Consider the following 18994-nt stretch of genomic DNA (forward strand, 5'->3'; position numbering starts at 1 on the left):
TGAAAATTCTGGCTCTTGTCGGTGGAATCGGACCAAGCTAACTCTGCATGGCATGATAAGTGTGGTAACTTCATCACTAATATAAACTCTCTATGAAAATTTATAATGACACTTTGATGTATTCAACAAACTACTTACTTTACATTTCTTTCACTTTCTTTACTTGATCCGTGTCTCGCCCCTCCTCCTGTGGCTTCCTGATTCGTGTGGGTTCCTTGTCAACCTGAAGGTAACGGATATGTTGTTGTTGCTGCAGTGGTTCCGCTGGGTGACGAGCTCGGGCGCTCCGCTAGCGCTGTGGTGGGCGGCGTCGTCCCCGCTGCTGCTGGGCGCCGGCGCCGCGCCCGGCGCCCCCGCGCGCGCGCCCGCCGCCGCCCTCGCCGCGCTCGAGCGCCCCATCTTCAGCCTGTTCGTGGGCCTGGCTCTGCTGGGGGCTATGCATGGAGTACACCGTAAGTACTGCTAATATTAGCTTTTGCTCGCGACTCAGTAACACCAGCTAGAGTACAGGGCCTGGATAAAGTGTAATAGCAACCGTTCAATTTGAGCATAAGGTAAAGCAATTAGTTTACATCAATTATCAGGCATTTCATTAACTCTCAACTCCACCCCCTGTTCGCACTCTTTAGGGATGATTTCCGATATAAAAACGATCCTATGTCCTTCCCCGGGACTCTACATATCTCTATGCCAATAAACTTCAACTAAATCAGTTCAACGGTTTAAGCTTGAGGAGGTAACAGACAGACAGACACACTTTCGCATTTATTTATTTTATTGCACAAAATATATACAACAATGTACAAATAGCGGACTTAATAGTAAATTAGGAGTGAAATTTTAACGATTTGCACGTTTTCCAACATGAGTGCATATATGTTATTATTAATTCGTTTTTTTATACCACATCATCTTAGGCCCTGTCTTCACTTTCCATCAGGTGTGACTAGGGCCAATCGCCGATCAGTTTATAATAATAAAAAAATAAAAAAAATCGGTGGCAAACAAGCATACGGCCCGCCCGATGGTAAGCATGCAGTCACCGTAGCCTATGGATGCCTGCAATTCCAGAGGTGTTACATGCGCGTTGCCGACCTTTCAGTGTCTTCCACTAATTGTCACGTGTGATCCTCTCAGTGCATGTAGATTGTAGATAGTAAAATGTTTTGGTATTCCCATTCCAGCGATCTGGGTGCGGTTCCTCGCGTGGCCGGGCTGGGCCCCGGCGGCGCGGCTGAGTTTCGGCGCGCTGCTGCTGCACATGCCGATCAACACGGCGCTCATCGCTGCGCGCCGCGCGCCCACAGAACTCAACCGGTTGTCTGTAGTACGTACATTAGTTATTTGTGCAACAAGAGAGGAAAGTTAGTTTTTCTTGCGAGTGTTTATTTTGAGTCCCGAGAAAGCGAAAGATTCTTTAATTGAATCTTGAGCGTAGCGAGGGACTCAAAAACACGAGATGTAAAATGACTTTGCTCTCGTGTTGCACACATAATTTTTCACCTTAGTAGTGAGAACATATTAAAGGTTAAAGTGTATTTCGAATTACACAGAATAAACAGAAAAAAAAAGTATTATAATATGTACGATACGATACGATACGATACGGGACCGGACCGGACCGGACCGGACCGGACCGTACCGTACCGTACCGTACCATAAAAAAAATGTAATAAAGTATGAAGTTCATGGCCTTCACTAAATTAAAAAGTTACATTGTTTCACTCCCTGGAGTGAGGAAAGTCGCACTTTCCTCACTCCAGGGAGTGACGAAAGTAGGCTTGTTCGAGCTGCTGAGGTGAAAACATAATATTTAGATCAGTACGGTTTTTACTCACTATTATTTTTAGTCGCTTTTGGCGACATGTTTCGGATTCTTTGGGAATCCTTCCTCAGGCACGCGTACAACCGCCGCGGACACTCGTGCCTGAGGAAGGATTCCCAAAGAATCCGAAACATGTCGCCAAAAGCGACTAAAAATAATAGTGAGTTAAAACCGTACTGATCTAAATATTTTGAAATATGTCTCACGATAGTTTAAGTTCGATTACGTACATACATACCTATATATATTATTATTTGACAGCGATTTGGCGATTCCTGAGGGCCTACTGTGGAAACTGGCATTCTGACCTGACCATTCTGTCTCTCTAGATAGAGAGAGATAATGAAATTTCGATTTTCTATTTTCGCGGGAGACACTCCCCTAACAGAATTTATACGTCATTATGACGTTAACGACGTCATAATAACGACATAGTTACGTCATTATGACGTCGCTGACGTCACTTTGCTACCTGGGCCTCTGGCGGGGCCAGGCCCAGGAGCGGTATTCGACATGCGTTAAGTGACGTTTCGTGTTGAACTTCAGTTGAATGGAAGAAATCGTGTGTTGTCGAATAGGTAAATTTGACATTAGCAATCCACAGTTAGGTGACAACGAAACCAAACCGAACCACGCAGAGTTCAGAGCCATTTTAAACCGTATAGTAGTAAGAAAACAAAGTTGATTTTTGTTGCATAATTTATTCAATGAATTAGTTTTGGTTGTACCAAATGATACTTTTCACAGTTGATGAACAAATGATTCATTCCACTGTTGAACTGATGTTGAAGCCGAAACTGACAGTTGTGCATCTCGAATAGGGCCCCAGGCTAGATGCCAGTCGGCTGGCTTAGACTTGGACCCGCGATTTATGATAACGCAGCGCTCACTTTTCCTTTGCAATGACATCCAGTAACAATGTCACCAACTGGTCGCCGATCTCTTTCATTAGTAAAGTATAGGTAGGTCATTGAACTATTATTACTAACGTGTATAACCGACACAGAGAACCAGCATTTTGCGCCATGTGTTGCTGCTGTTCTGGCATCAAACCATAGAAGCGGAGCGTGAGTCTCGGGACCTAAACGCGTAAGCGCCACGAATTTTAAGGCGCTTACGACGTTTTGGTCGCGTGGTACAGGTTGTGATTGCGACAATTTCATTGTTTGCTACGTTGTCCTGTAGTAGCTCGGTGGTATCGACCCTCGACCCTTCCAATTTAGTACTTTAAATCTCGTAAGTACCTCGGTAAACATAATTTACAATGCATGTGCTCGAAAAGTGCGTTTCCTACGGAGCCATATCATGCGGAAAGTACTACTTTTCCGCACTAGTGCTCTTTGTTTTCATTTTTTTTTACAGTACATATGGTGCTACTTTCTCGCACTAGTGCGGAAAAGAGCACTTTTCGTGCATATGTCGAAAGTTTAAAGTTAAAGGGCCATAATATGTACTGTAAAATGTTGTACGATACACGTGCGAATAGGTAATTCGCAACTCGTCGATTTAAAACACTCCTCTTAATAATTAAACTTATTTGCCATGATATTTTTTTTTATTTACTCGCACAATGCATAGTAAAACATTGTATGATACACGTGCGTAAAGATGATTTCCGCACTTGTTGCATAAATAGCTATTCAATTGGTTTTTCAGATAGTGGAATGGTTGGGCGTGGCCGGGGTAGCGTACCTGGCAGCGTTACCGCTCGCGCTGCTGGTGGAGCTGCCGGCGCAGCGCCTGCACCGCGCGCTGGAGCGCCTGTGCAGCGCGCCTGCGCCCCCCGCACCCCCCGCGACCAAGCCCGAGCCCCAGCACCAGCCCCTAGAGAAGACCAACCTGTGATAACTGCCGCTGCCTAGTGGGACATCATATGACTATGTAATAGTACATGTTACCTGATTTTATTTCGAAGAATGCTGACATATTTCAGCATATCGAGCTTAAAACGCATTTGTCAAATGTATGGCGGTCGGTATTAGCGCCGAGCGTGCGTTTCGTGGCCGAGGCGTAATACTAAAGTGAGCTTGATACTCATCGTATGTTCGTTTTGCAAGCGCTGGATCTTACCAGGCGCGACATAGGTACTTACCGACGTGGGTGCGAACCCCGGACTCCGTAGTTAATAAAAGTAGGTGGAGTCCCCGGCAAGCTCGGCCGAATTTCACCTTCCCGTTTCATACAAACGGAGTTTCGTTCTCATTTTAAAACTACGTGTTGGATTGTAATGAAACTTTGCACATACTGCACTACATAAACTAATTGCAGACATAGATATACCTTATCCTATTGTAAGTGCAAAGTTTCAGAGCAAATTAGCTACTCGTTTTATAATGAGAGCGTAACTACGTTTGTATGGAGAACCGAGCCTGGGGACCTTAGGCGCGTATCCCACTGGATGCGATTCGCACGTCGCTCCGTTGCTCGCTATAATACGCGAATAGGATTGTCTCGCGGCGACCAAGTGTGACAGTGCCACTACATGAGTTATATTTTCATAGGAATTTTACATTCATAATGAATGGCACACACTCCGTCTCTTGCCAAGTCGCTACTAAATTAACTTGGTCTGACTCTAGGTTATCTTTTATTTTATATCAAGAAACAAGCTTCAATGATAAATACAAAATAAAAATCCTTGAATGCAGAGTTACAAGACATGGTAAAAGTGTAAATATTTCTTACTGTCTAGTCTAATCGGTGATGTTAAGGGAACCATGTGAATTTTATGGGTTTCAAATTGTGAATCTCAAAAAGTGGTTCGCGCACATTAACAGACTAAAATGAAAAAAAAAAAAAAACATTCAGAAAACAGCCAACGATCGGCTTACACGTTGAGTCGTTGAGTGTGGGCGAGCCAATATTTTGTAACGATACCTAAGGTTAAGGATTATAAGTGTAAGCAAAGTGCTCTCTGAAGGTATTGGCACTGTTTGTGATAATTTTGGTTACCTGGGATGAGATGTGTGCTGACAGTACGGCTACTGAATTTTACTTTTAACTGTTAAAATTACAGTCCAAATTGACAGGGACGTATACGGGGTCAGTTCCAGATTCACCGGATTTATTTTAGGACGTCATTATCCGAGTATAAGAGAATCCGGCGAATCGGGAACTAGCCGTATACGTGACAAGGCGTTTGAGGGGTTAATAGTACATTATGATACAAGTGTGCTAAGTTGGTCATTGCACACGAGGCGATATTGTGCGCGCAAGCTGTAAGCGAGCGCGCAATAAGAAAGCCGATGTGTGTAATGACCAATGCACACGCGTTTCATGCGACGTTTTTCAACACACTTGCGAGAAAAAAAAGAAACTTTCATATTAATCAGATTTGAATAGTTAAAACAGTTAGTATTGTGTGTTTCATCTGTCATACTCGTACTGCCGGGCGGCTGCGCAGGCGGTCGGGCGCGCCGGTGCCCGCCAGTCCGACCAATTAAAGAAGGCTCCCTTTCCATGCATATTATTAGCAATTAGTTAGCTTCTTAACTCAGTCAGATAATATAATGAAAAAGCACGAGTGGAATAACACACTGAAAGAGCACGCGTGTTTAATATTAGGATTATGAGCCAAAAATCGGTGGAATAAAAACGTCGTTTTGAGCAAGTGTGTTGAAAAAACCTATTACTATACTTACTTTACACTTTGGGTTAAAGCCCGACCAGAATATAATCATTGTCAAGAGGGCGCTGTTATTCTCATGTATGTGGTGACAGTTCAAATAGTATGAAAAATTTAGTTGCAATGAAATTCCGCAACATGGCGCGTGATCATATATTCCTGGTCGGGCTTTAACTTTCTCGACGCCGTGTCAAACGCAAAAAGCTGTCACTCGGACGCAACGCCACCAAAGTGTCAAAACTGAGCTGGTAAATGTTGTGTGTGTAACAAGTCTCTGTTCAAAGCAAAATGAGCCTTAATGCATAAGAAATACGCCTTAGATGTATATGGTGAGGCTTGGAGGTTAAATAGACTAAACTTTGCTCAATGTTAACTAATACTAAGCGGTGTAAATAAATGAAACTAAGTAAAATAGTATTTCTTTGTTTTATTGTGTCATTTCCATTTCACAGAAATTTCACAAATTTTATACACAAGATTTGCGCCCACTAAGGTTTGAACATTTAGATCCCATTATTTTGACAGAGATTATATTTAGATTTCTCAAATTATTAAAGAATAATTGATAGTCATTGACTAGTCATAATGTTACATTCATTCATTCTTTTAACACTCAGTGCCAAGAACCTGGTTGTCGGGTTCATTTTGTATTGGAAATGGGGCGCTTGGCACTGAAATTGTTAAAATTAAATGGCTTGATTCCAGTAGGACTATTTCACTAGTGTCAAGGTATTAGGTGCTATAAATATGACTAAAATTGTATGATTAGTACAAGACAGTGTACGGTGATTTTATTAGCCCTTGTAAAGAGACAGCTGAACTTTATAAGTAACACAACCAAGAGGACACAACCTTAAACTAATAACAACAAAGCACAAAACAAATATCGGCAAACACTTTATTGCAAACCGAGTAGTAAAGGCTTGGAACAAATTACCCTCAGAAGTTGTGAACTCTGCAAGTGTTAATCAATTTAAAAATAGACTAGACAAACTATGCTAACTGTGCTAAGTGAACTATGATTTAGACGTACCAGCATCAGCTGCCTGTCTAAAATGAAATAATAATAATAATAACATGTAAACTACCGGCCGATGACTCCAAAATTGTGGTTAAACGCGTTTCAAGATTAAACCTTTGTATGCCTTTGTGAAAATTTGCTACTGAATTAATAAATTACAGTCCAAATTGTGTGGTACCGTATACAGGACAAGGCATACGAAAGGTTAGTTTTCCATTCACTGCACACTACCACATTAGTTTACTGTATAATAAGCTATCGATATTACACTGTAAACAATATTCATGAGCAAAAAACTAAGGAATTAATCACGAGGCGTGACTATCAAGATGACGCTCGAACCGGAAGTGTCATAATGTTACAATTAAGCTGATTTTAATTATGTCAAAACAATGAGATTGAAGTTATCCACATTTTTATTTCCTATAAATACAAGCAGTTTGCACCAATATTGACAGGTCACTAGGATCCATACTTTCAATAAAAGATTTTGATGGTGTTTTGTATCTTAGAATACAACTTTTATTTTTAAAATCTTGGCATCAAAATCTACAGACAAGTCATCAAAAATATGTCTGCAACCACAAAAGTCAGGTGATTGAAAAACTTAATAATGACCCATTATTTAATACATTTCTGTATTTTCTGTGACCATCAAACATGAAACAGGTTGTGGAGCGAAATATATTTCACAACAAAATAAACAAAAAAATATTGTCAGACAGTACAACTGCCAATAAAATGCAGATTAAATCACATTTACAAACGGGTCTATCGCGAATTTATTTTGTTATACCTTTATTTACCGATTTTGCTGGGACGTCAGTTAGCCGCGACAACGACCAGTGAAACCTGTGTCGAAACGTCGGTAAATAAAGGTAACAAAATAAATTCGCGATAGACCCGTTTGTAAATGTGATTTAATATGTGTTCAAACCGCTAAAACTTTAAATGTTAAAATGCAGATTCATTGGCAATAGTATATTATGTAACTTACATACAAGGTGCAGCAGGGAGCCTGCAGTAGAATAGTAAAACTTAGTCTAGCCTAGCCTACTGTATGGTGAGTGTGGACTAACGTCTCGAAGGCCCGGAGCCACCTTGCCAGCCTCCGCGGTGCCCCCCACCTCTCCCGCCTGGTCTACCTCGACCTGCAGCTGGAAAAAGGTAAAAAATATGGTTAGAATCATGGATTGATATTCAATGTTAAATTGAAAGTGCATCGGCACTTACCATCAGGTGAGATTGCGGTTAAATGCTTGCCTTTTTGTAATAAAAAAAGTAATTTTTACTCAATATGTATATGGAATTAATTGTACTTTTGAACTACAGTCTGGCAAAAAAGAGTAGAAATTAAGAAGTGGCAACACTGTAGTGTCGTCCCTTTTATACAATATAAGAAAAAAGGGACGACACTACAGTGTTGCCACTTTTTAATTTCTACTCTTTTTTGCCAGATGGTAAAGTATTTTTTCATGATCAACTATGAAAGTTAACAATAGCGGTCACCTATATCTGATTACACTGTATTTGTGGATCTGTACTGTAATTTTAACACATTCACTGCCAAGAACACGTATGTGTGTTTATTTTGTACTGGAAACGGGGCACCCGGCACCGAAAGGTATATCCAAAGAGTACCTAAATTGTAAAAAAAACCGGCCAAGTGTGAGTCGGATTCGCGCACCGAGGGTTGCGTACTTTTTAGTACAGCTATAATATAAATAAAAAATCATAAGACGTTTATTCAAGAAGTTTGAACATAGGTACATAATAAAAGTACACGATAATGCTTACAAACTAATTGAAAGGGAAGGTAGGGAGAAGAGGGGGGGGAGGGTGAAGGGAGGGTAGGGTAAGGTATCACGGTTTATGAGATACAGCCTGGTGAGACAGACGGACAGCGGAGTCTTAGTAATAGGGTTCCGTTTTTACCCTTTGGGTACGGAACCCTAAAAATAGCAACCTACTTTTTACACACTGAGATTGCAGTTTAGTAGTATAATCAGCTGAGAAGTAACAACAATGCATTTTGACATAAATCAACCAAATTTTGACCAAAATCACTGCATCTTATCAACAACAACAAACATGTATGTATTAAAACAAAAATAATATCATATACAAAGTTTATATACGTAGTTATAAGTTTGTAAAAGCCACTAGATATAGTTAAGTAACTGTAATTTAATTTAATTATCTGTATTTGCTACACCCTATTCAGGGTCCATGTGATACCATAAGAAATATGTAAATACTACCCAAAAATGTACCATGGAAGCAAGAAATAAATGAATACTGAATACTAAAAATGTTGCAATGACTGCTGCAGGTAGCAGCTACCAACCTTGTGCTCTTAGTATAGCGCTCTTTCCGCGTCCTGCCGTCGGCTTATTCCCTTGCCGCTTAAACATCGGAGCATTCTTCAGCATGTCGGGCAAGATGAGGAAGCGGATCTTCGAGCCCCGGATGTACACGTTCTCCAGCTGAGCGACGCGGCCGTCGCGGTAAGTCACCGTCACCTGCGTCATCGTGCAGTTCATGTTGTCTTCGGCCTCGATTAGCTTCCCCCGGTAAACTTCACCGGTATTCGTTTCGCAGGTCACTACATGACCTTCGGCTTCGTGAAGTACTTTAATAGGCACACCGATAGACATATTGCAGCCTTTAAGTACAAATTTTCTATCAAAATCACAAAATAATCAAGAAGTTTAGGGGATTTATAGCGATTTATACTGCAATTTCGCAAGAAATTTACAATAATAATGGCGGAAGAGCAGAGGCAGACGCTGACCGAATGACAGTTGTCAAAACAAATCTGTTTGACACATATGTAAAATCGCAGAAAACTGACGCCTACTGTTTATTTTCTTTATTGTTTTATTTTATGGAGAGCGTTTTTAATGAGCAAACAAAATAAATAGATGTATTTACTGTTATTGATTTTCGTAACAGAACAAAAGCATTTATAGTTGGTCAAGCAAATCTTGTCAGTAAAATAAGAACAAAAAAAACTATACTCATCCTTTTCTTTTGGGTGCTAGTAGCACCCAACAAAAAAGGATGAGTATAGTTTTTTTGTTTGTTCTTATTTACTGACAATTTGGTTTGACCAACTATATTGATAAAACAATAATTGAGAGCTATAGTTGGTCGAGCAAATCTTGTCAGTAGAAAAAGGCGCCAGATTCAAATTTTCTATAGGACGATAACCCTTAGCGCCTACATTTTTTAAACTTGCCGCCTTTTTCTACTGAAAAACCACCAACTATAATTTTGGATAAACTTAATAATGTTTATGTCTAATTAAGTTTTATTTTTGTTGTCATTTTTGATTCCCACGTCATATGAAATAAAAAGTTTCTAACATTTAACATCTTACATTTTTTTTTTAAGTATCCTAAATAGCTTTAGTCGCATCACTTGTTTGAACTGTCACATTTCTGTCACTTCGTTTGTGTCGTTGTTCCGAACGAAGAGCGAATTCCTATTATTTTCTACAGTTTACGTTTGTGTATTACTTTTAATTATCAAGCACGGTGTGATGGCGACGGTGATGAAGGTGGAGGTGGAAGCGGAGGTGTGCTGCGTGTGTGGCGGCGGCGGCGAGCTGTTGTCGCCGGAGGAGCACGACGCGGCGGCTCCGCCGCTCTCCGGCGCGCCGCCGCTGCGGACCATGCTGCTGCAGATCAACAACAACAAGGTACAGAAGCCGCCAGTTTGGTATCAGTCTCATTTTAGTATTTACACTGGTTTCGGTCTGGTTAGTGAGTGGCGGGAAATCACAACTTTAGTTCTGTTTTGACCCAGATACTAATATTAGCCAATTTACTACTCAATCATCCTTATTTTGAACAGTGGTTGGACAAATTGGGGCAAACAAACTAATCATATAAGCATCCCGCATATAACAAGGTTTAGGAGTACTGTGTCACATTTACCAAATGAACTTTATTTCCCTATTGTCTTAGGTGTTGCCAGAGGGCCGTATCTGCGGCGGTTGCGCGCGCCGCGCCGCGGAGTCGTATGAGTTTAGCTGCGCATTGTCTGCGCGGGCTGCAGCCCCGCTGGGCGACAAGTTGCGCGCCTTGCGTAGGCGCTTGCACGAGCTCACACAGCGCATTGATGTGTTCATTGTTGTGGGTGGAGCAGGGGCTGCTCAGGGCACATATAATGAGGAAGGTATGTCGCCAGAGGTCAGATTTTTCTGTTATGATTTTGTCATTAGTATCTAAACGTTCTTGTTTTTAATTATAAGAAACTATTTAACTAAATTTATTTTTTGCTGGGAACACCAATTGTTAGGAAGTAAATATTATCACTAATTCAACACATATATGACCTTTTCAGGACCACCAGTTAAGTTAATTTGACACTAAATGGTCTTGATAATAATTTTACATTTAAAAAAATCTGGAATGTCCTTAATACGTTGTTATTGTCTGCAGACATTATTATGGTGGAGAAGGACGCCCTAGCTGCTGCAGCGGCAGCCGATGACGAGGAACTGGAGCGTGCAAGGAATGCCCGAGGGGACCATGTGTACCAGTGCTCTGTTTGCCCCTTGTCTTTCCAAGTATTTACAAAATCTTGTTGCTGTGCATCCATATGCTTAGCTTGTACAATAAATTATTATTTGTGGGCAAAATTAACTACCATTTTTATTTGTTTCAGCGCGTGTCAGAATACCGCACCCACATGGCGACCCACCCGACGGATGCCTTACACTCCTGCTGGACGTGTGGTGCCCAGTTCACCACTCCAGTGGCTCTCCGGGAGCACCAGGCCACTCATGCACCGGCTCCACAGCATGCACAATGTAATCTCTGCCACACGCAGTTGCAGGTACTGATATTAATGATTATCCTCTCTGATTTTTCCAATCTTAATAATTATTTTCTGGTGTAGGATTTGAAAGAAAGAAAATAAATTTATTCAGGACGTTTACAGATGTAATACAAATCTTTTGTTAATATAAAACATAAACGTCACTGAAAAGGTCTCCCCTCAGCTTGATGTCAAGTTACCTTTCAGGTATCTTGATGCTTGTCTTCCGTGGAGACCTGTCCAAGCGATCGCGTCAGCACGTAAACTTAACTATATATAACATTGGTTAAACTAAATTGAGATCAGAACAGATATTACAAATAAATATTAGGTATCTATTTCAAATTGACTTATTAAGTATATATAATGTATGGCTTATTTAATAACATATTTGTAAGACTTTATCACGTATTGCATTAAACTTTTGACTAAAAATTACTTAGACAAAACTTAAAAGTAAAGGTCGGCACTTACGAGTGATCTACTCTTTGAGCAGATTTCTGCAAATTCTAAATATACTTTTTGTATTTTACTTTGGAAGACAAAATGGAATGTGTGTTTCTTATGGGCGGCGGTATGTTGTTCCAGCATTTCGTGGCAGAATATCTAAAACTACCACTATCTGGTGGACACCGGAATTCGAACGACAAATTTAAATGACATATATTTCAGTTCACGTTATTATTTCTGTTTCCTGCACAGTCTCAGTCGGAGCTCCGCCGGCACGAGCAGCAGTGCCCGTCGCGCTGCCCGTGCTGCGCGCTGCTGCTCGCCGACCGCGCCGCGCTCGCCGCGCACGTCAGCGCCGCGCACGGCAGAGGGGGACAGCACCACGCCTGCCCCGCCTGCTTCCTCACTCTACACACCGCCGCCGACCTGTCCGCCCACGTGCTGCGACACAGGCAGGCGAGGCAGTTCGTGTGCGGACATGACGGCTGCATACTCCGCTTCGGCACTAGGTATGCACCAGAGTATCTTACTTTATGGGACAATATGCCTATTTGATTTACTATGTCATCTTGGAGATGTCTGTGTGTAGTTTCCGTACGATTCTTTCATTGCGATTGTCCTTCATTAAAGCGTGTAAAAATTCAAATTATAAATTACAATTTTGTAGGAGCCCCCTCTTAATGATGAACCATCCCTGTCTATATTATTATTATTTTCTACTCGTCGACTGTAATCTGTGTAGTACAACTTCATATGCAACACTACAACCTTTCAACGTCGGATAGTCTGCGGCACTTCCGACTCGAGCACAAGAATTTTATCGATAAGGTTTAATCAATTATAAAATTTTTGAAAATAGAACTTCATACATTTCGCTCATGAATCTAGTATAACTGGATCGGTCATGAGGGGTGGGGGAAAATGACCGAACGGGATAGTCTTATGTATCTTTCAGTAGGAGTAGCAGAGAAAGCGCTGTTATTGTTTGTCCTTGTCATAGTTTCACTTTTCCACCGCTGCCACAACCGAGGTTGTGGCAAACAAATAAGTACGTGACATGTCATGTTTGTTCGTTGCTTGTTTAATTATCGTTGTTTTGTATGAAATTGTGCTTTCTCTTATGAAATATAGTGATGGTTAGCGTTTTGAATGCTTGAACTTTGATAAAATACTGATGAATTGTTCTGTAATCGGCTGTAATAGCCGCTCTGAGCAAAAATATGAGATCATAACCTTTCACACGTAAGTACGGTATTTTACACCTTCCTCTTAACGCAATATGTGAGAATAACATCGTAAAATTACGTTACACTCAAAGCAATGTAGAATCAAACGATTTCAATAAAAATATCACAATTATTTACGCAAATTAACAAAACATTATTTGTAAAATTATCCGCCCAAATTACGTAGGTAGGTAGTAGTCTGAGGTCAGCCATTTTTAAACTTCTTCTTAATTTAGCTGCATAACAATCATGTTAGGGATACCAGATGAAAATATCATAATTTTATGGGTAATTTTGACCTCGAAGTTTTTTCGTACTTCTAATTCCAAAAAATAAATAAATGTTGTGAAGATTAAATGTGGTGTACATTAATTGGTGTGATTGCGATTTGTGATTTCTTTAAATTAAAACCCATAATACATTTTATTTACTAAACATGTTTAGTTTTGTACCACCTGCGCGAATTATATGAGGTATTTCATTGTTTATACGCCTAAAAAGAACGGCCCATTGACATTTTATTTAACAATTTTTTAATACCGTCAAACAAGCTAACTTTGCCTCCAGGGTAATCGCCCCAACGTGATATCAAATATTGGGGTAATTTTTACCAATATGGTATCCCCACGTTTATGACGTCATCTATGTCTATCCCTTACGGGCGCACGCGTATAGCTGGTCTATGTAATGCTAGGTCTATGATTTCGCTATAATGTCTCTTGTTTAAGGAGACTCGATTCAATTCAAATTAGCGTACTTAAACACGCTGCCGCGTCGCATCCGCTTTGTGATTGGTTGGCCGACAAATACATTTTATTTTATGTCCGAGCACAAACAATCGCTTCATAAGTCAGAAACGCGCACGTGACACCCTTCATATAGCAACATCTATACCCTACGAAAACCGCTTAGCGTTGTTTGTTAGTCTCCATAGGCTACGGTGGCCAAAATCGAGAAAAAAACAGTTTTAAAATGTAATTTAGCGCGGAGCAGGTACCAGGGCCTCATGAGTTACGAGGAGGTGTCGGCCGGGGCGCGAGGTATCGCGGGCCGCGGCAGCTCGCGTATCTTAGCTGTATACTTTTGTTTCGTTTACCTATATGATTCTACTAGTTGAAAGTGTTATTTTTTTGTTTCATAGAAAAAATATTGTATACAATAGTGATATAATCAAACTTTTCGATCTCCTACGGTACTCGACTGAAAAGCTCTCTATTATATCACGATTGTATAAAATACTATTAGTGAGAGAAGTATTGCCATCGTACCCGTTCTGTTTCCATCTACAGGAGTAACCTGATGTCCCACATCCGCAAGTGCCACGGCGGCGGCGAGGAGCAGCAGCGGGAGCCCGACTCCACGTCGTGCGCGGAGTGCGGCCGCACGTCAGTATTCTACGTTTACATATTACATTTCAGAATTCGATATTTAATTCTTTAAACTTTACTGTACAGTCGCCATCAGATGCATCAGAGCGGCCAAGGTGCTCACAAATATCTGAACACGCCTCTGTTGTCAAGGCGGTAGGTGCGTGTTCAGATATTTTTGAGCACCTCAGCCGCTCCGATAAATCTGATGACGACTGTACAAAATACGATAACGTACAAATGGCAGATCTAATGCCAAATGCAAGTGCAAAGAGATTAAAGAGAAAAATTCGCCCCAAACTGAGAACTCGCTGTTCGCCAAAAACTCTATAAAGTGGATTCATCTATTTAACTTTGACGGCAAATTCAGAATATTCATATCAAGCGATTACTGTAAAGCAAGTTAATCCATCCAAGCGAAGCTAATACTATTAGTGATTTTGTTATATTATAACTACGTATAAAACCAGCACAGAGAACGCCTATTTTGCGCCATGAATTGATGTTTTAACAACAAACCATAGAAGCGGGGCGTGAATCGCGACCTAAACGCGTAAGCGCCATGAATGGCTTTTATTAGGGTTCTGTACCCAAAGGGTAAAAACGGGATCCTATTACTAAGACTCCGCTGTCCGTCTGTCTGTCTGTCACCAGGCTGTATCTCATGAACCGTGATAGCTAGACAGTTGAAATTTTCACAGATGATGTATTTCTGTTGCTGCTATAACAACAAATACTAAAAACAGAATAATATAATTATTTAAATGGGGCTCCCATACAACAAACGTGATTTTTTTGCTGTTTTTTTCCGTAATGGTACGGAATTCTTCGTGCGCGAGTCCGACTCGCACTTGGCCGGTTTTAATAAGTAATAATAACTCAATGAATAGTATTAGCTTGTATTTATAATGCGAGGGAGCCCTGCTGTCTGCTGTATATTAAAGTGATGTATGTGTGCAGGTTCGCGAGCGTGGCGGCCATGAAGCGGCACTCGCGCGTGCACCGCAACGCGCGGGGACGGGGGGAGCAGGCGCAGGCGCAGGCGCAGGCGCAGGTGAGATACTACTTCATTTGTAAGATAAACATTACGCGATTAAGTGCCAGTTGCACCATCCGCACTTGACAGACTGATCAACGTCACCCGGCGCGCCGCGGCGGTTTACTATGAAACTTTCCATACAATAAAATTTTGCGAACTCTTTAACGATGACAAACAGTTTGGTGCAACCGACCCTAAGTCCCGTTATCGGTAATAATAATTACGGAATGCAAACTTCCGCCCCCCCCCCCTTTTTCATCCCCTTAAAGGATGACTTCTGGGATAAAAATTACCCTATGTCCTTCCCCGGGAACTCAAACTATCTTTATACCAAATTTCAACTAAATCGGTTCAGCGGTTTAAGCGTGAAGAAGTAACAGACAGAAAGATAGACACACTTTCGCATTTATAATATTAGTATACTAGCTTTTGCCCGCGACTTCGTCTGCGTGGAATCAGTAACAGCAGCTAGAAGTTTAGCGCCTGGAGAAAGTCTTATAGCAATCATTCAATTTGAGCTTAATACAAATTACACAAGGCAACTCATTAATTATCTCAATTCCACCATGATTCCACCCCGCTTTTCACCCTCTTAAGAGATGATTTTCGGGATAAAAACTATCCTATGTCCTTGCCCGGGCCTCAAACTATCTCCTTTAACTAAATCGGTTCAGCGGTTTAAGCGTGAAGAGGTAACAGACAGACAGACACACTTTCGCATTTATAATATTAGTATGGATTTAGTATGGATTAGTGGATTGTTAAGATTGATAGTTTACACGTACTGTTGTTGACACTGGCAGGAGGCCTCGGACGGCACCGAGATGCTGATAATGGAGACGGAGGAGCTGGAGGGCGAGGTGGAGTACCTGGAGGTGGAGACTCTGGAGGACGGTGAAGCTCTACGACTCTGACTGGCATACTGACTACAACTACGACCGCAAGCCGCAGCTGCCGGACCGGACCTGATTAACCATATATTCCATCAATACCTCTTTCCAGAGTTGGGCAAAAATTATCTATTTATAAATAACCGGGAAGATAACTAAATCATCTTTTATTAGAAATAACTAAATAATCCGTCATTTCTTATTTTGAATTTATCTAGATCAGTTTCATTTTTATCTAGATAAATTAGTTGGGATTTTAAATAAAAGATGAATGTCAGTAGTACAGTGTGACCCGACGTGGCATTCTATAAATTAATTATTATAAGCTTACTCCAATAACAAACGAGGCCAGTTATCTTCATCTAGATAATTTATCTAAATAAAAAAGTTGTCAACGCACTATTTGTGATTGAATTTATCTTCAAATAAATTTATTTGAAATAATTATCTAGATAAGAAATTATCTAGATAATGCCCAACTCTGCCTCTTTCTAGGAAAGTGGACGAGATGCAGACATTTGTATGGACTTTTTTTGCTCCTACCTGACATTCAAATAAGTCAAAGGGGCATTGAGCAAGAGGAAAATAGGGACTACGAGTACGTTCATGTTCTATGGAAATGCGGTCGTCCACTGTCCGCTTTAAAATAATAATTGTTTATTTCAGATGTCTGATTGACTTGAGTTTCGTTTCATGGCGTAGTAGAAAAAAACGTTCATAAGTGTTTGGTTTATTTATCAATATAAGACCAAAGTGCTATGGGATTGTCTCTAAAATATATCCTCAATATACTTAGTATACTTACCACCTTATTCATAAAACTTTACGGGCCTGATTTGGTCAAATCAAATCAAATTATGTTTTATTCCTTTCTCATAAATACATAAGTCAAAATGACAGATAAAGACAAACGATTCGTAGCTAATTCAAGCCAGTAACGTGTTTATGAATAACGCCATTAATATTTATGTAATCAATTTATTATTTGGCTTGAAAGATTTAGTTAGGAAACATGTTACCGTGCATAACAGCCGTAATAACAGTTTTGGATAAACCATGAATTTGGTATTTGTTGCACTAAAATACAGCAAATACATACCTTCATGCCGCCCTATACAAAATTATAGCTAAGGAAGTTTGAATAAGGAATTGAATGTATTTTTAATTTGGTTGAATTTCGCAACAACAATTTCGTACAGTCGAAGGCAAAAATATCGATCCAGACAAATGGCTCAAAAAATATGTGAACACGACTTTATTGTCTAAGGTGTAAGAGCGTACACATATTTTTGAAACTGGGAATGTATATATGTGATGTTTTCAACTAAAAGGTACCACATTGTCGCTTGTTGATAATGTTGATTTCTAATTGAAGCTATATGGAAATAGCGCCTTACTGACAAGCGACAATAAGTACCCTTTTGATTGAAGATGGCACATATATTTATGCTCTTGACTGTAAAAGTCAAGCTAATTTGAATGTCAATACTAACGGTATGAGATGTCCAATGTAAAGTGAACCCTGAATGGCTCAACAATTAAAGTCCGCGACTGTACACTAGGTTGTATTGTATGTACGAGACAAATGAAATGTTACTTTATTTATTTAAATGAAGGTCGAGTTAAAGCAACACTCTTAGCTGTCCATCAGTGTACCTTATGCCTTTAGTAATAAGGTTTACGAACTGTCAGTGAACAGTGTGGGCGACGGTACGTGGGGAGACTCACCTGCACAATCGCTCGGACGGCTCTCTTTTGCATGCGGAAGACGCGCTCCCATTCGGCAGCGCGACCCCACAGCTCTGCGCCATATTGTAGGAGCGAGTGTACAGTGGCAAAGTAACACGACCGAACCACATTTCTGGGCACCACTCTCGCTAGACGGCGCAGGGCAAAGCATAGACATAGTATAGTAGTTAAGGACATGAAACCGAGCGACCAGGGGTAAGATAAAGAAATATTCATGTATTGACAGGTTCATGTATGGCAGCATAATCCTTTTTCTCTTTCACTCTTATACATTTCGGTATTTCGCCATCGCCTCCTATCTATGCTGCCATAACCCGACCATGAAAAGCAACCCGGTCGGTGATAAGGACAAAGCATGGCACTATTTTCTCTTTCCTCTTATCGCAATAAGACTATCTTTCTCTATTAAAGAGTGTCAGGCTCATGGTGGGGAGCCACGAGCCACGAGGCTACTTAATGAGGGCTACCGCGTTTAATTTCGCCGCTAGGGGCACTAGTGTAGATGGATGTCTTTCAAAATGTTAAATGCATAGAAGTTTTGGGGGTTTCAAGCTTTTTTATCGGGAATTTTCACTCCTGATTCATAATTTTGGTAAATCTTTGTCCATCTTTGATTAATCATGATACCAATAGATATAGCTCAATAAATGTTAGTGGTTTAAAAAAGTGCCAAATAAAATATATGCAAAATTAAACAGGTTAAAAAAATAGGCCATTTAGACGCTAAAATACCTTTGTGTATATTAGAACGTATTGATTTTATAAAAATAAGGATAGAAGAATTTTGAGATCTGTTTTTCTGGACCTACATCCACAGTGGCGCCAACTGGTGACCACAGAAACGGTAGCCCTCATTGAATGAGTTTTCCAACAGGTTACGACCGTTATGCGCGGGTCAGATAGCTAAAACATTTATGGCTAAAGTAGTTTTAAATATAGGTAAAGTAAGACATGGAAATAATAAACCAAGTTATT

The 18994-nt window shown here is 40.5% G+C and overlaps 3 protein-coding genes across 6 annotated transcripts in view; 2 read left to right on the forward strand and 1 right to left on the reverse strand.

Annotated features, from left to right (window-relative positions):
• The window catches only part of LOC134750250 (nose resistant to fluoxetine protein 6-like), a 38315-nt gene extending 32588 nt beyond the window's left edge, over positions 1 to 5727 (forward strand). For all 4 annotated transcript variants that reach the window (XM_063685400.1, XM_063685402.1, XM_063685404.1 and 1 more), the window contains 3 exons: positions 257 to 452; positions 1185 to 1327; positions 3482 to 5727. In XM_063685400.1, coding sequence (XP_063541470.1) covers positions 257 to 452; positions 1185 to 1327; positions 3482 to 3670 — 528 coding nt within the window. In that variant the 3' untranslated portion in view covers positions 3671 to 5727. The remainder of the gene's footprint in view (positions 1 to 256; positions 453 to 1184; positions 1328 to 3481) is intronic.
• A 1232-nt stretch (positions 5728 to 6959) lies between these two features.
• LOC134750251 (small nuclear ribonucleoprotein Sm D3) lies at positions 6960 to 9268 on the reverse strand. The gene is made up of 2 exons (XM_063685405.1): positions 8819 to 9268; positions 6960 to 7628 (listed from the first exon to the last, which is right to left on the reverse strand). Exons 1-2 carry the CDS (start codon positions 9126 to 9128, stop codon positions 7546 to 7548), a joined length of 393 nt encoding a protein of 130 aa, XP_063541475.1. The 5' UTR covers positions 9129 to 9268; the 3' UTR covers positions 6960 to 7545.
• A 647-nt stretch (positions 9269 to 9915) lies between these two features.
• On the forward strand, positions 9916 to 18993 carry LOC134749891 (zinc finger protein 316-like). Its single transcript, XM_063684894.1, has 8 exons — positions 9916 to 10174; positions 10443 to 10653; positions 10920 to 11047; positions 11146 to 11316; positions 12001 to 12257; positions 14264 to 14359; positions 15302 to 15395; positions 16184 to 18993. The coding sequence occupies exons 1-8, from the start codon at positions 10016 to 10018 to the stop codon at positions 16292 to 16294; spliced, it is 1227 nt and encodes a 408-aa protein (XP_063540964.1). The 5' UTR covers positions 9916 to 10015; the 3' UTR covers positions 16295 to 18993.
• The last annotated feature ends 1 nt before the right edge of the window (position 18994 follows it).

The sequence above is a fragment of the Cydia strobilella genome, chromosome 19 (genome assembly GCF_947568885.1).
Source record: "Cydia strobilella chromosome 19, ilCydStro3.1, whole genome shotgun sequence".
In the NCBI taxonomy this organism is placed as follows: Eukaryota; Metazoa; Arthropoda; class Insecta; order Lepidoptera; family Tortricidae; genus Cydia; species Cydia strobilella.

Coding starts and splice junctions, on each gene's coding strand:
- LOC134750251 (XM_063685405.1), bottom strand. CDS start 9,128: ATGTCTATCGGTGTGCCTATTAAAGTACTTCACGAAGCCGAAGGTCAT. Junction 7,629..8,818: donor CGCTATACTAAGAGCACAAG/GTTGGTAGCTGC, acceptor ACCTTTTTCCAG/CTGCAGGTCGAGGTAGACCA.
- LOC134749891 (XM_063684894.1), top strand. CDS start 10,016: ATGGCGACGGTGATGAAGGTGGAGGTGGAAGCGGAGGTGTGCTGCGTG. Junction 10,654..10,919: donor GGGCACATATAATGAGGAAG/GTATGTCGCCAG, acceptor TATTGTCTGCAG/ACATTATTATGGTGGAGAAG. Junction 12,258..14,263: donor ATACTCCGCTTCGGCACTAG/GTATGCACCAGA, acceptor TTCCATCTACAG/GAGTAACCTGATGTCCCACA.